Here is a 17,451-nt window from a genome sequence, read left to right as displayed (position 1 = left end):
TCTCTCCCCAACCCCGCCCCTCCTGAAAAGTAACAGATTTGGACATCCAAGATGTCTGCCCCGACAGCGACCTTTGGACATCCAAGATGTCTGCCCGGACAGCGACCTTTGGACATCCAAGATGTCTGCCCCGACAGCGACGTTTGGACATCCAAGATGTCTGCCCCGACAGCGACCTTTGGACATCCAAGATGTCTGCCCCGACAGCGACGTTTGGACATCCAAGATGTCTGCCCAACAGCGACCTTTGGTCATCCAAGATGTCTGCCCGACAGCGACCTTTGAACATCCAATATGTCTGCCCGACAGCGACCTGTGGACATCCAAGATGTCTGCCGACAGCGACCTGTGGACATCCAAGATGTCTGCCCCGACAGCGACGTTTGGACATCCAAGATGTCTGCCCCGACAGCGACCTGTGGACATCCAAGATGTCTGCCCGACAGCGACCTGTGGACATCCAAGATGTCTGCCCCGACAGCGACCTGTGGACATCCAAGATGTCTGCCCCGACAGCGAGCGTACTGTACCTTCAATGAGAGCCTGGTCCCGCACGGCCTCAGCAGCCAGCACGGACTTGCCCGAGCCGGCCATGCCGAAGACGGTCACCCAGCCGGGTTCTTCCTTCAGTCGGTACAGTTTCTCCCTGAGCCGGTTCACCAGCGGCGGCCTGTTGACGAACACCACGGGCCTCTGGGGCACGCCGCCCGCACTCAGAACCGCTTGGACTGGTGGAGGAAAAATTATTCAATTTAGTTTTTTAAACGTTTTCAATTTAGGCCCTCAGAAAGACTCCACTTTCACCAGACACTATTCATATTCACCTGTAAGTGCCATTTGAGCCACCATATTGTTTAAGTTTTCATTGTCATTTTTGTCAATCAAGTTCAGGTTGCCATGGTTAAAGGGAGGGTATTTAATCCTGGGCCTAATCAGGCGCAGGTGTTGCCAGTAGCAGAGGCAAACAGACTATGTTCTGATGACCTGTATCCTGTGTGCGTAGACGGTTTATTCATGATTATTTGTATGCAAGAGTATAGGACTTTGAGCAGAATAAAATATCATCTACCGGTAATAAAAACTCAGTGAGCGTTTGGATATCAGTTTCTGGAGCACATGTCTGAACTTCCTCGGCAACCAGTCCAGTATCACCCAAGTATAGGGACTTGTGCGTTACATCACCTTTACACTGTGAGCTTTTATTTTACCTATAAATGTAGTGCAGTCAAGTCAAGTCAAAGTATTAAATACAGCACTGAAGTATATGTACTATATGTACAATACTCACAGAGGTAACCGGAACGCTCACCCGAAAACACAAAAGTAGGGTGTGCCCCCGTCAGAGAAGCTCTTGTGGCCCTCCAGGGGGACGCCAGACTAACCGTAGGGTGTGCCCCCGTCAGAGAAGCTCTTGTGGCCCTCCAGGGGGAGGCCAGACTCACCGTAGGGTGTGCCCCCGTCAGAGAAGCTGAGGCCAGACTCACCGTAGGGTGTGCCCCCGTCAGAGAAGCTGAGGCCAGACTCACCGTAGGGTGTGCCCCCGTCAGAGAAGCTCTTGTGGCCCTCCGGCGAGGCCAGAGGCAGGCTGTTGTGGAGCAGGTTGGCCAGGTCGCCGTAGCTCTCCCTGACCAGAGCGTTGTAGAAGGAGATGTAAGCCTGGTTGTCTTTCCTCAGGAGGAGCTCCAACAGAGCCACAGCCTGGTCCCTCCGGGTGGGCTGGAGGGAGGGAGGGAGGAGGGAGGGAGGGAGGAGGGAGGAGGGGAAACACGTTTTACTGGAGATGCAGGAAGTAGTCTCGCGTAGCTAGACAACTCTTCCACAATCTCCGAATGCTGTATAGAGTCTGGACCTACAGCCCCCCCCCCCCTCCCTATGAGCAGCCATTTCCGTTCACGAAAATATATTTTAAAATATCTTTAGAGCTTTTTTTTTTTTTTCCTTTTCTGCTAAGCAACAAGCTAATATATGCTTGGATGCTTTCTATTTATATTAGGATAAATGTCGCGTGACTGTAAAGACGAAACTGAAGTGGCGAGGAGGCTCCACTTCCGCCCTATAGTTTACTCCATGACAGTTCTTCCATTGGTCCAGACTGTATGATGAAGCGTTTGGAAATCGCAGAGGCAACAGTCTGGTAACGCGAGACTATGCAGGGAACACGTTTACTGGAGAGATGCAGGGAGAGGGAACACGTTTTACTGGAGAGATCAGTGATGTAAATAGGTTTTCAATTAAATGAGTCCCGGGATGCAGGGATGGTCTTTTAGATGAGTCCCAGGGATACATAATGCTTAGTTAAAACACCAAAAGGGGTTCCCGTCCAGAATGGGTTAACTCTCATTAAATTTTATATGGTTATAATGTGGTTATATATTCATGTAGAGAACAGAAGAATAAATTATTAATATAACTAAAGCTATCAAAATAAACTAGAATAAAAAACAGTACAGTAGTGCATCCCCTGGATGCAAAGGTCGTTGTTTTATTGCGTCCCTTAACTATGAACTGCGTTTTGGAATGCAGCCTATTTTAATCTATGAGAGATGCAGGGAGAGGAAACACTTTTTACTTAAAATAATAAAATGTCCTTCCCACTTATATATATATATATATCCAACGAATCAGGAAATGTCAACCAATGAAATAATCCCTGTGAAAACACCCACCAGGATCCTGATCCTCTCCTCCTCGTCAGCGCTCAGCACGCCGTCGCTGATCATGTGATCCATCAGGTAGGCCGCCTTGATGTCCTGCTCAAGGATGGGACGGGAGCGGAGGAGACAGCTCCGTGCCCCTTCCTCCATCATCATGGCAACAGGATGCTGCACGCGCCAGTGACACACACACACAAACACACAAACACACACACACACACACACACACACACACACACACACACACACAAGCCTCTGGAGAGGCTGCTGGTGTTGACGGGAGGTAGTAGTCTAGAAAATGAAAAGACAACAGGAGAGTGTCAGGTACGAGTAAGAACTAAGAAGAACAGATCTGAAATCACCAGACAATGTCCAATAGCACAGTGTTTCCCAAACGGTTTCATGTCAAGGACCCCCAAAATGATACTCCTTAGCCCGCGGACCCCCATTTGAAAACATAGGCCACTCTCTAGTCTAGACAGGTTACTTTCCACCGTCTCCCGCTGTTCCTGCTCAACATTTGTGACTCATTTTGATACAGAGACAGTCATTGCCACCCTGGCCACGGCCTCCTCACCCTGCTCCCCTCTGGGAGAAGATTGCGGCTGCCAATGGCTACGAAAGCCCGCCACAGACAAAGTTTTTTTCCCCTCAGCTGCCAGGCTGCTCAATGACTCTGGCTTCCCTTCCACCCCTGCCTCCTAGTGAGTCGTGACACCGGCACTTTAATCACCGGCAACATTTGATGCACTATGAACTATAACCCTGCACTTTATATTGATTTCCCTGCACGGTGGTGTCTTACTGTATGTCTGTCTATTGGTGAAAAAAGAATTGAATGCATTCATGTTATGTCAAAACAAATTCCTATGTGTGTACCGGTATACACAAATGGCAAATAAAGGTATCTGAATCTGAATTGGGCTAGACGAGGAGAAAACCAGATTGTTTGTATTTCTTTATCCAAAATGAGTTAATATAATAGAACAGGCAGACTCTTCACACACTAGACTAGAGCATGTCTGGAATAAATGTCATAGCATGTAAATATGAAATAAATGCTTAAACATGTAGCTAGGTGTAATGTTAGAGACCACAGAAGACATGTAAATATGAAATAAATGCTTAAACATGTAGCTAGGTGTAATGTTAGAGACCACAGAAGACATGTAAATATGAAATAAATGCTTAAACATGTAGCTAGGTGTAATGTTAGAGACCACAGAAGACATGTAAATATGAAATAAATGCTTAAACATGTAGCTAGGTGTAATGTTAGAGACCACAGAAGACATGTAAATATGAAATAAATGCTTAAACATGTAGCTAGGTGTAATGTTAGAGACCACAGAAGACATGTAAATATGAAATAAATGCTTAAACATGTAGCTAGGTGTAATGTTAGAGACCACAGAAGACATGTAAATATGAAATAAATGCTTAAACATGTAGCTAGGTGTAATGTTAGAGACCACAGAAGACATGTAAATATGAAATAAATGCTTAAACATGTAGCTAGGTGTAATGTTAGAGACCACAGAAGACATGTAAATATGAAATAAATGCTTAAACATGTAGCTAGGTGTAATGTTAGAGACCACAGAAGACATGTAAACATGACATAAATGCTTAAACATGTAGCTAGGTGTAATGTTAAAAACCACAGAAGACATGTAAATATGAAATACTTAAACATAGTTAGGTGTAATGTTAGAGACCACAGAAGACATGTAAATATGAAATAAATGATTAAACATGTAGCTAGGTGTAATGTTAGAGTCCACAGAAGTGAACCTTTTCAAGCCTGTTTTCTCAACCCACTGTTTCTCTGCCAGACATTACTCTATAAACCATATCTCCAAAACTGGTGGGTCAAACTGAACAACCAATATGTCAATTTGAAGCTATGATTTCCTGCTTTCATATGACATGACAAAAATAATGACATTTTTAAACACATATAATGAAGTTCATTATATGTGTTTAAAAATGTCTCCGAAGGCAACAGCTGGATGATGAGGTGTCAGTAATCAGAGAATGTATCTATGAGCTATTTGACAGCTGTACAGTCAACTGTGTGTACAGTGTGTACTGCACACTGTACTGTACTGTACTGTACTGTACTGCACAGTTCTGTACCCCCTCCAACTGTATATAGTTTCCCCATTTTCAACTGTTTTTATTGTATTGTGAGACTTTGCTTTGGCAATGTAAACGTTTGTTTACTCATGTCAACAATAGAATTTAATTGGAATTGCATGAATGAAAAAACAATGCCAAGAATGAAACAAAAGCTTTGATTTTAGATTCGACATAATGTTGAGTTTACATTAATGCAGATGTATTATCGAGGCTATACATTTTAAACTGAACGGAATGTTGTCAGACTTACTTGACGAGTTACAACTTGACTTGACGTGAAAATGAAATGAAGCAACAACAAAAAAAAACAGTACATACTTACAGATATAAGCTTTGGGTTTAATGGCGACACGCTCTGCCGATAAGGTTCCACCAAATTAAATCTCTATTTGAACAATTAATGAATGACATTAAATCTATAATGTCATGTATTGTTCCGTATTGTTGTTATGTTGCTCCCTCCACGCCCATACAAACTACACAAAGCACTGCTTCCTGGTTCCAAAACGAAAACAACTTACCCGGCGCAGCAGAGCAGCCAATGAGGGCACGAGCTGCAGACCACGTGACGTGAATGAGCTCATACAAACAAGGGCAACATGCTGCCTGGTGATAAGATAACATGCGCGTGCTCGCTCGCTCGCTCACACTGTCACGCACGCACGCACGCACGCAAACTGATATGCTCTGATAATGACGTAATTTACATTTACAGTGCGAGCAAGCAAACAAACTGACCTCATTGACTTGATGGCACAAGGTTGGACATCAATATGAAATATGAAATTATGAAGGCAACTGAAGAATGAAATTTACTGTGATATCATGGCATATTAATTAAACGAATAAAATAAATGCAGTCTTGTTTATGTATTAACAACCTTGTAAAGCAGTGGTTAGACAGATCCATGTACCTGTCTAAATACCTGTCTAAATACTTCCTTATACTAAATACTTCGTTAATGTCCACACCCACAAACAAGGGATTAAATTAATTTAGCTCCTGACACCAAAATGTGGAACTCCCCAACCAACAGTCATTAAGACATGCAAATCCCTTGACTCCTTCAAAACTGCTCTCAAAGGGCACCTATACGGACGGCTGCAATTCGAAACTGGCCCCCGTAAAATCTGAATCCCCACCCGTTTCCCCTCACTATGTTTCTTTTCCCTTTTTACCTCCTATGATGATTTATTTTTGACTATTGTGTATATTCGTAGTAAGTCTCAAAAATGTTTTGATGAATTGAAAATGGTGGGCCCTATATTGTAAACAAGTGTAATGCTTTATGGTGTCGTCCACTCACTGTTAACAGTTTTTGTATTGAGTTGTACTTGAAATGTACTGTAATTCTGCAAACTGTTAATAAATCAATCAATTCCCAAAGTGGGGACCGATCCAGGGACCCCCAGGGGTCCTTGAGGGAGTTCCAGGGGGTCCCTGGCTAAATGATAGTTAGGAACCAAAAATGGATCCTTATTGGTCTGTAACTCTTGAGTGTACAAATGGAACCATATGTTCCATTTGTGCACTCTTGAGTTATAGATCTTTAACTCTTGAGTGTAAAATGAAACCAAACCAATATTACACCGTCAAGAGATTGTTAAACATCTGCAACAAGAAGTCTACACAATCAGAGCCGAAGAGTTTGATCAATCCTCATGGGGGCCCGTCCCCCCCCCCCCCGCAGCCCCGCCTCCCCGCACCCCCCCCCCCCCCCCCGCCGCAGCGCGGAAAAAAATTAAGTTGTTTTCGCTGGTACTTTTAAAGCAGCTTCTATAGGCCAATGTCCAAGCCAAGGTGAGGACTTTCAGGAATATATTATTTTTTATTATGAGAGAGAGAGAGAGAGAGAGAGAGAGAGAGAGAGATCATAGCTGGCGGCGGGTGCGTACCTTGGGTACCTTTGGGTAGGCTACAGAATTGCGTTGGGGGGGGACTGTCGCGGCCGAGCGAAGCGAGGCCGCCGCCGCGGATTTATTTATTTATTTATTTCCCAAATGGTCTAAAAATGAGTTCTTTAGCATACTTTTACCATTGAATTAGCCTATACACAGACAGCGACTGATCAGCCTATTTTGGACGATATGGGTCTTTTCTCGAGTCAGTGTGTAGTCTCACTAGTCTGTGGTTAGGTCTCTTTGGTGAATTCTTGATCAGTGTTGGGCGCGTTCGGAAATAGCGCACTGAGCCCACTGTGCAATGCAAACTAATAGGCGAGTGTGCTCCGGTGTGGTATTTCCGAACGCGCCCTTTATGTCACGCCTCAAGAACAACTACAAAAGAAACAGATTAGCACTTTTTAACACCTCTTGGACGGCCGGTGTCTCTCAAGACAGACTGTTGCCTGAGGAACAACAGGGGAGGCGCTGTTTTCCCGAATATTTGACGATGGGATTCTCAGATTGCCGGCGGAGAGGTCCAAAATGTTCGGAATTCCCAGAAAATATGTAATGTAAATGTAAAATGTCCACGAAAATCTTCATGGGGGCCGAAAGGGGCCCTAGGATTCTTCATGGGGGCCATGGCCCCGTGGCCCCCACAGACTCTACGTCGCTGTACACAATTAGCATGAAGAAGAATTGTTATTTTGATTATTTGCCTGTAATCTGAGTTTTGGGTCTGAGGCGCTAAATGTCATCAAATGGTGGTCCGTCGTGGCTCAAATGCTGAATAAATAATGGAATTTGATATGAAAACGGTTGAAAACTACTGGAATATATCGAGTAACACTTTTGTAACAAGATGACAAGCCGTTTCACGTAATCGCCTCAGTTCATGCCGTTGCAGGACAATATGAATTACAGAGTGAACAGCTAACAGTTCACCATGTTTGTAGTTGAAGACCATAAATAAGAACTTTAAGACATAATTATCATCAATAACAGTTTTATACATTTATTCATTCAAATGAACTTCAAGGCACATTTATCAACAACATTCTTACATTTCAATAAAATTATAACTTCAGGCCATATTTATCAACAGTTTCATACATTTATAAATTAACAAGTCAAACAGCCCGTCTAGATGCTCACAGCATGTGAGCTCTGGATCAGCCGTTTCCCCCAGAACATGGGACATGACATTTAGTAGGGACCTGCAGGCAGGACAAATGCAGGGGGAAGTCTTCGGCGTGCGGCATTCTGAAAGAACTCCTCCAGTTGCTCATCAGTCATGTCAAACACTCTCGGCCCAATCGGGAGTGTTTGGGCTGGTTCTGTGCACTTCAGGCAGGAAGCCTTTCACTGCAGCCTCTCAGAAGGCCTCCAATCCAGGCAGGAAGCCTTCCACTGCAGCCTCTCAGAAGGCCTCCACTCCAGGCAGGAAGCCTTCCACTGCAGCCTCCACTGCAGCCTCTCGGAAGCCTTTCACTGCAGCCTCCACTGCAGCCTCTCGGAAGCCTTTCACTGCAGCCTCTCAGAAGGCCTCCACTCCAGGAAGGAGTGCAGCGAGTCCGTCTGGCCCTAAACCCAGGACACCTCCAGCTCCAGACGATAAATAAGAACTTCAAGACATAATTATCATCAATAACAGTTTTATACATTTATTCATTCAAATGAACTTCAAGGCACATTTATCAATAAACATTTTCTTACATTTCAATAAAATTATAACTTCAGGCCATATTTATCTACAGTTGCATACATTTATAAATTAACAAGTAAAACAGCCCGTCTAGATGCTCACAGCATGTGAGCTCTGGATCGGCCATTTCCCCCAGAACATGGGACCATTTCCCCCAGAACATGGGACCATTTCCCCCAAAACATGGGACCATGGGACCATTTCCCCCAGAACATGGGACCATTTCCCCCAGAACATGGGACCATTTCCCCCAGAACATGGGACCATTTCCCCCAGAACATGGGGCCATTTCCCCCAGAACATGGGACATGAAATTTAGTAGGACTAGGGACCTGCAGGCAGGAGAAATGCAGAGGGAAGTCTTCGGCGTGCGGCATTCTGAAAGAACTCCTCCAGTTGCTCATCAGTCATGTCAAACACTCTCGGCCCAATCGGGAGTGTTTGGGCTGGTTCTGTGCGCTTCTTGGCGGCCTCTGGGTGCGGGCGGGTTTGGGCAGGGCCTGGGTGCGTTGGGCGGGTTTGGGCAGGGCCTGGGTGCGGCTGGCGGGTTTGGGCAGGGCCTGGGTGCGGCGGGCGGGTTTGGGCAGGCCCTGGGTGCGGGCGGGTTTGGGCAGGGCGCGGCGGGCGGGTTTGGGCAGGGCCTGGGTGCGGGCATGTTTCGCCTGGCTCTGGGCGTGTGTCACCTGTCTCCGGGGCCCGGGGTGACAACATGGCTGGTTCCTTGGCCGGGGGTGTCAACATGGCTGGTTCCTTGGCCGGGGGTGTCATCATGGCTGGTTCCGGGGCCGGGGTTGATTTCGGGACGCCTACTTTTTTGTAAGTTATCCTGATGGGCTTCAACTTGAGCTGTGACAGAACATAAATTTTGATTAATATAACCCTTTGAGTGTACAGTAAGGCTTTTTGCTAGATTAATATATGCACCAGGTATGTACTGTACTTACCATTGGCATTTTAAGCGTCAAGGATGGGTCTAGAAACAAAAGACAAGAATTAGTCAAATGTATTATTTAGATCCTTTAACAGTAAGTAAACCATTTGTGATTATCAGTTGGGTGAAAAGGGCACATTATCCAGTGTATGATGCAGGCTGGAACCCAAGCCACGCATAATAAAGAAAAATCAATCCATCATTTCCTGAAAGTCTTAATTTGCATATAGTATTTAATCTAAAGGGATGCAAAATAAAACAACAGTTTACCTGCTTGAAATAATCCACTGCATGTTTCATGCTGGTCTTTGGTGCCTTCAATGAAACTAATGTACAAAAAAGAAAAGAAAAGTTAACCTAGTGAAAAACATGTTCATAATAGCACAAATAGCTGATCTACAAGCTCACAGCGCATGGAATGTGAGCTTGTAGATCAGATATATTTTTATGAGCTTTTACTAAATAGGCCATAATAGTTTGTGGTTGTAGCATCAGTGTTTGTCGACTAAAACCAAGACGAAAAATGTTCGTCGACTACCCGTTTTCTTTTCACTGAGGAAAACTAAATGGAAAATAAATTAAAACTAAGCTATGATGACTAAAACTAAATATACTGACAATTGTCAAATAAAAACTAGACTAAAATGTTAGGAATGGACTAGTGGACAAGAGATCCAGTATGAGTGATTTTACAATTAGTTGCATGCTGAAAATCTACAAGCTCACAAAAAACTTTTCAGGTGACTAAAATGTGACAAACTAAATGAAAACTATTCAAAAGACTGACTAAAACTAAAATCTAAATTTGTTGCAAAAAACAACACTAGTTGTAGCATTATGATGAGTGGTTTAGTTAGTGAGTGGTTTAGTTTTAGCCTACCGTTTTCCCTTTTCAGCAGAAACGTTGGGTGAACCTGCAGACAGGGTTGTAGTCATTAATCGCAATGCAGACTGGAAAACATCCACTTCAGTCAAAATAGTTTGGACTTGTGGTGCAAATCTTTGAACATAATATTCTCACTGCGAACATTTTTAATTCAAATCTTTGCTTCTGGGGGGTCCCTGAAACAACATATTTTCAGATGGGGGTCGGCGGCCAATTACATATACTTTTGGTGGTCCTTGAAATGAAAATGTTTGAGAATGAACATGAAAACCCCAAAAAGGATTTTGAAGACATTTATAGAAAGGTCTAAATGGGTTAGGACTGGGTGAAATAATGCCTTCCATTGTCACATTTAACTTTTTGATCACTTTTGAAACAAATAGAAATAAAAACACAGTCTCATACCAAGGATGGTAGACACGTTGGGGGGCAGTTGCATGTGCAGGTTTTCAGCGTTGCTCAAGTTCAACAACGTGGAGTTGACCGGCAGACCTGGGATGAACCGAGGCACGCGTGTCACCCATTCACCTGTGAGAGAGCCACACACACACACACACACGGAAAGGAGATGATGGGAGCAATAGAAGAATAGCATTAGAATAGCCATGGTGAAAGTCATCAACACTATTCATGATAACTACTTTTATATATGTGATGTATGACATGCTTTTGTTTTTGCTTAAATGTAAATCGCTCTGGATTAAGAGCGTCTGCTAAATGCCTAAATTGTAAATTGATGTCAGACATGAAAGAGAAAGTACCGGTAATCAATCCATGTTTGTTCCATATCATGGTAACAAAAAACAAAAAACTGCACACGTTTACATTACACAAGATACAGTACACTACACGCACCATCATCATCCTTGTTGCGGAGCATCTCAGGGGAGTCCATGCTGTCAGGGGAGTCCATGCTGTCAGGGGAGTCCATGCTGTCAGAGGAGGAGGCCGGGTGACTGGACGAACTGGAGTCTTCAGTTTCTGATGAAGACTCAAGTTCCTCAGTTTCTGATGAACTGGAGTCTTCACCAGTATCAATATCCGGCACTGGCAAGACCCCTTCCAGTGGCCGCTCGTGTGTTTCAAGAACCCTCCTATTCTTATTCCGTGTGGTCGCCGTCGCTGCGACAGCCGCCGTCGCCTGGTTGGCTGGCTCACACAGGGGTCTACAGCGCAGGGTCTCCAGCGCAGGGTCTCCAGCGCTCCGGTTGGTCAGTTGGCCTGCGCTCCTTCGAACAGGGGTGATGAACTGTACAGACATCACGGGGCTCATGAAGTGTACCTTCTGTGGATTAGAATAGAAATAAGACAAAGTGATGTCAAAGGTGGAGTTCAGTTATTACCTCTACTTCAAAAGGTAAAAGGTGCCTTTATCCAAGCAAGGTGCTATGTAGATTGTGGATTACATTCACCCTGGCATTCATACACCCACCCAGTCATACACCGATGGCGGAGGAAACCACGCAAGGAACCAACATAATTCTCGGGTGCAATTAGGGATTCAGAGTCTTGCTCAAGGACACATCGACACCAACTCTGAGGGAGCCCACAGGGTTCGAACTGGGAACCTTGCCGTTCCCATCCGGCCACTCTACTACCCCTGAGCCGCCACCCCTCACTTCACTCCTCTCATTAACACCATTGAAACCTTGTAAAATTAGCTAGCATTATTGCATTCGATTTTAACCCATTCTGAGCGGGAACCCCTTTTGGTGTTAGCGTCATGTCATGCTTTAGCTATTGAAAAATTGCAGATCTACAAGCTCATACGAGCTTGTAGGTCTGCTATTTTTGAAAAATCCTGAAAAGGCCTAGCTGCCCTGAAACCTTATCCATTATGGATATTATTAGTGTGGACTTAAGACCGTTATTCGTCTCAACTGCTCATTTTTACTGCCTGAAGTATAACAATATCTCCCCTTGCCAAACAGGGACTGCCTCTTGACTGAGTGGTAGAAGTTTGGACACAGCTGGGTTTGAATCCCAGGTAGAACATAAAGAATTACAGATTGCAGCTTTAAGAGCCAAGAGCCAATACAAATTTGCAACAACTCTGCAAACATGTTTCATATTTGTGTTGTACTGCATTAATGAAGAATTAGTAAATGCCACACTGACCACAGTCCGATGATCATTGTGAGCATACATTTTATTTCACGAGTTTAAATACTTCAGAAGCCGAATATATTTTGGAGACGCAATACTGACCTGCCTTCCGGAACTCTGAGAGGGAGCGTGGATGCCTGGTTCCTCTGCCAGTGGCTCAAAGTGTGGGGCACCCTTAGGCAGAATCCTCCGGTTCTCTGAAGAGTTGTAAAATAACACCTCAGTACTACAAAACATGGCAACCAATGTCAGCATAGTTGGGCTGCAAACCATGACAGTGTACCCAGAATGACACCCTTTTCCCAACTCGACGCGTTGGGAAAAGGAAAACAAACGGAAGCGCTTTTTCCGACGCGTCCAAGTTGCAGCCACACGCAAGTGTCATTTCCATCCACCAGCCGTTTAAAAACCCAGAAGAGGCGAAAGGGCCTTTCTGTGTGGAGTTTGCATGTTCTCCCCATGTCCCCTGGGGTAGGTGCCCTCACATGTTCTCCCCGTGTCCCCTAGGGTAGGTACCCTCACATTTTCTCCCGGTGTCCCCTAGGGTAGGTACCCTCACATGTTCTCCCCGTGTCCCCTAGGGTAGGTGCCCTCACATGTTCTCCCCGTGTCCCCTAGGGTAGGTACCCTCACATGTTCTCCCCGTGTCCCCTAGGGTAGGTAGTAGGTACCCTCACATGTTCTCCCCCGTGTCCTACATGGTAACAAGACTACTCGCCCCGTTTCTGTTTTCCTCCCAGAATTTTCCCCAGTGAGGGGTGGGAGAGGCTGGACAGCAGACGGCTGGACTTTGAATTTCTCTAACTATAAACTTTCATGACAGCAGAACAGCCTAAGTACAAATATAATTTATGAAAAGCTACTACAGTGAAGTCTGTTCACAGAAGTTGTTGTAGGATATGTGGGGATTATCTGACGAGGTACCATTTGAGGGGGCAAAACCTTACATATACTAAATAATACTACATTGTTTATAGGTTCAATATAAGTCAAATAATATAGCCTTTCCACAGGAGTATCTTTTTATATTTTTCCAAAAAGAATACAAACAGCCAATAGCATATTACAAAGTTATCCCCCTCACTGGGGAAAATTCCGGGAGGAAAAACGGGCAAGCACCGGGGCGAGTAGTCCAGTATTCGTCCTACATTAGTTGACACTGGGTGAAAAAATAATTGGGGTTGCAAAATCGTGGGATAAAGAATTATATTAAAAGAAACTAGAAAGAAAATATGGAGATTCACATTTGAGCAAGAATCATGCAGCAGCACTTTAAGTGTATGGCAGCTTTGTAAACAGTGGTTCTTAAACTCAAACAAAACGTCTTGTATTGTATATGTGTGAGTTTCTTACTGCCAGTTTTCCAGGCCTTTCCGGCCTTAATAGGCGTGTCTCCTTTGGAGGGCGGGCGCTGTGACCCTTGACGTTGTGGAGCCATATTGGATCACCTTACTGCCTAAAACACCTCGATAGCCTGTTGGTCAAATAGACAATGCAAGCTTTCTGTAGTTAAAATTATGTGCAAGTCATGTTTCTAATAACCATATACACTAAGAATATATAGACTCTCAAGGGGGGGGGGGGGGGGGGGGGGGGGGCATCTCCAAACTTTAATAGCAATTACCAATTAATTAATATAGCTATAAATCAACGGCTAGATAAAGTGGCCAAGAAGACGCAACTAGCCTATAATGCCAGAAAGTACAAGCATGAAATGACTGCGTCCATCAAACTGTCACTATGGGATTTGTGTTCTTAATTGACACTATAAGAACTTAAATCATCTCAACAAACGTGTCTCCAATGTTTTTAAGATGTGCATGAAAGCTAAAACCACAAATTAGTCCTACATACATGTCAAGCCACAGCATGCTAGCTAAAAAGCCCACAGGTCTGTCGGCCCAATAAATTAAATTAATGAAAATAACCATTCAATATACATTCTTGAATCAAATATTGGGCTTGTGGCACAATGGAAGGCTACATTTAGTAAACGCAACCACACCAACTCACTCACCTCACCACACGAACACGAGGGTGGAGTTGCAAAAGAAAAAGTAAACTAATAGCAATCATGTATAATAATTTAGGCCTGAACAGACAAACAAACATTACACTTGCCGCTCTGATCCGGTGAAGTTCTAGAAAGCGGGATACGGAAACCGTGTGTGCATACAATGGATGTGTGCGTGCAAAAGAAGGCGGGCGCTAGACCGGATCCGACGCCTGATAGATTTATAGTGCCCAGTTATTAACACAACTCAATACAAAAACTGTCAACTCCCGGTGTGTGCATTTATAAATGTAGAATTGAACCACCATCCACTTACTATATCTTCCCGAATTACCAAATTCGTGTATATCCACGGTTGGGGCGAGCCATCTCGAGAGAGAGAGAGAGAGAGAGAGAGAGAGAGAGAGAGAGAGAGAGAGAGAGAGAGAGAGAGAGAGAGAGAGAGAGAGAGAGAGCTATCTTTACCTGTAGACTAGCCCCTTTCGGGACCCTCCATAAAGCCAGAAACTTCAGTACCATTGGGTTCTGCTTGGAGGGCTACCTGTAGAGTAGACCTATATAGCCCTAATGCCCTTTGCTGAAGGGCATTAGGGCTATCAGAGCCAATTGCAATGTATTGCTTGTTTTTTTGTTTTATATCGTGCTGGTTGATTTTGATGAATTGAACATGGTGGACCCTCTTGTAAACAAGTGTAATGCTTAATTGGGTCGTCCACTCACAGTTAACAGTCTTTGTATTGAGTTTGTGCTTGAAATGTAGCCTACTGTAACTGTTAATAAATATTTCAATCAATCAAGATTAGGCCTACCTATTTATTTACCTTATATTTGTAGACAGCTTTGTAAACAAACTCAAACAAATTACCTAAAACATAATTTGTATTAGGCCCAGGAACCCCAGCATACAAGATTCCCATCTGAAGATATAGTTTGTTGTGCCAGGGACCCCCATAGTAGCCTATACAAGATTTGTGTCCAAATAATTCAATATTCCAGATTCTTCAAATGGTTTAAGATTGTTTGGAATAAATCAATTCAAACTCATCACTTCATTGAGCTTATTGTAGATTGGCCATTTAATTTTAGCCATGGTTCACATGACGCTCCTATACTTCAATCATCATGACAGTCATGTTTCAGGGCTAGTTAGAGTTATACTGATTTTAAAAGGCTATATTTTACCTGTGTAGCACCCAACTCAGCCAACAGACAGACAGACTGGCCCAGAAGACATCAGCACAGGTGTCTCAGGTGAGAGTTAATGATAAGCACCACCCCCAGACAGGGGCGGCCTTAATAATAATAAAAAACTTTATTTATATAGCACCGTTCATACATAAATGCAGCTCAAAGTGCTTCACAGGGCAGGACACAAGAATAGAATACAATAAAACACAAGTAGTTAAGATGATAGAACAATGGCAAAGAGCAAAATAAGAGTATAAAAACATAGAGAAAAAATAAATAAGGAATCTGGAGGCCCGTTTCAAGATCAAATCTGAGGCCCCCATACATACCTATCACATACTTATTCTGTTGATACAGCCCTATTGATACAAATATGTTCAATATCGCGTGCAGCCATTACTCTCGACAATTAACAACACCTCACCAGCTCATCCTCTCTTCACATTCCTCCAAATGCTGCACATTTTACCCAGGTTATTAACAGGAAATAGGTGTAACTTCACATCGTGGGAGAGAGAGCAAGGCAACAAGTGAGCGCGAGAGAGAGAGAGAGAGAGAGGGGGTTGACTGATGCCTGACGGTCAGTTAGCTTGGAGGACCCGCCCTGAGGTCCATTTAAATTGAAACGGCCTCCTATGCCCCCAGAGCAATTACATAATAGGCAGGGCAATAAGATGGTCTGTTTGCACTGAAGGCGTTTAGATTAGCTCAAGGTGAAAAATGAAAATGATATAAGTGCATACATTAAAACCTATGTGGTCCCCAAAGCAGCAGCAGCAGCACACAGCCAGTTCGTCATCAGCACTCAGCACAGATACCAGGAAGCAACATTGGAACTATAACACAGTTACCAGGAAGCAACATTGGAACTATAGCACAGATACCAGGAAGCAACATTGGAACTATAACACAGTTACCAGGAAGCAACATTGGAACTATAGCACAGATACCAGGAAGCAACATTGGAACTATAACACAGTTACCGGGAAGCAACATTGGAACTATAGCACAGATACCAGGAAGCAACATTGGAACTATAACACAGATACCAGGAAGCAACATTGGAACTATAACACAGATACCAGGAAGCAACATTGGAACTATAACAGATACCAGCTGGAAGCAACATTGTTGGAACTATAACACAGATACCAGGACTTTTGACTTTTATAAACCCCAAAAATATCACTTTTAAATGAATAGCTTACAACCAGTTTACACTATGCCTAAAAAACAACAACCAGAGTGAGTTTACAACATGTGATGAATTCTAATCAGCCAACTGAAACAGTCCCTCAGTTTGTACTATGAGGCTGTAATGTTAATCCAATCCAGTAGATGGCGGCAATGCAGTGCATGTGGATGCCAAGATGCCAACCATGATGCCAACCGCCATGCATAAAAGCATAATGGTGTATGCCTGGGCATAATACAAAATCAATAAAACCTGATATGAATAAAACCCATATTCAAACAGGCATCCAGGTTCCCCATCGGGGTTCCTTGAGGGGCCCGGGTTCCCTCCAAACAGACTAATTAGTCTGCGGACCCCCATGTGAAAGGATATGTCAGCTATAGGGACCCCCAAAAAGAGAAGATTTGTACGGCTCTAGCAGTGATTCTCAACCCGTTTAATTTCAAGGACCCCCAGTTTGACATGCATTAGGCTACGGACCCCCCATTAAATGGCATTTCTATCGTCTGAGACCCCCAATTTATATTGTAAAAATCAATGTTAATAATTTAACTCTGAGTCTGAGAGTGGAACGGGTCCATTTGTACACTCTCAGAGTTACAGACCCCATAAGGGTGCATTTGGTCCCTATACCTACCGTATTACTATCATTTAGCTGGGGGAGAGGGGGACCCCCTGGGGACTCCCTCGGGGACCCCTTTGGGGGTCCACGGACCCCACGTTGGGAACCACTGACGTTACTAGCA

At 44.0% G+C, this 17,451-nt stretch overlaps 1 protein-coding gene across 1 annotated transcript in view; it reads right to left on the bottom strand.

The window, feature by feature from the left end:
- The window catches only part of apaf1 (apoptotic peptidase activating factor 1), a 38,450-nt gene extending 35,612 nt beyond the window's left edge, over positions 1 to 2,838 (bottom strand). The window contains exons 1-3 of the mRNA XM_083757417.1: positions 2,667 to 2,838; positions 1,527 to 1,716; positions 531 to 728 (exon numbers count right to left, since the gene is read on the bottom strand). Coding sequence (XP_083613543.1) covers positions 531 to 728; positions 1,527 to 1,716; positions 2,667 to 2,810 — 532 coding nt within the window. The 5' untranslated portion in view covers positions 2,811 to 2,838. The remainder of the gene's footprint in view (positions 1 to 530; positions 729 to 1,526; positions 1,717 to 2,666) is intronic.
- Between the last annotated feature and the right edge of the window lie 14,613 nt (positions 2,839 to 17,451).

This window comes from Protomyctophum parallelum (genome assembly GCF_964188405.1).
Source record: "Protomyctophum parallelum genome assembly, chromosome: 22".
NCBI lineage: Eukaryota > Metazoa > Chordata > Actinopteri > Myctophiformes > Myctophidae > Protomyctophum > Protomyctophum parallelum.
The sequence above is the reverse complement of the archived record's forward strand: the minus strand, read 5'-3'. Positions and strand labels throughout refer to the sequence as shown.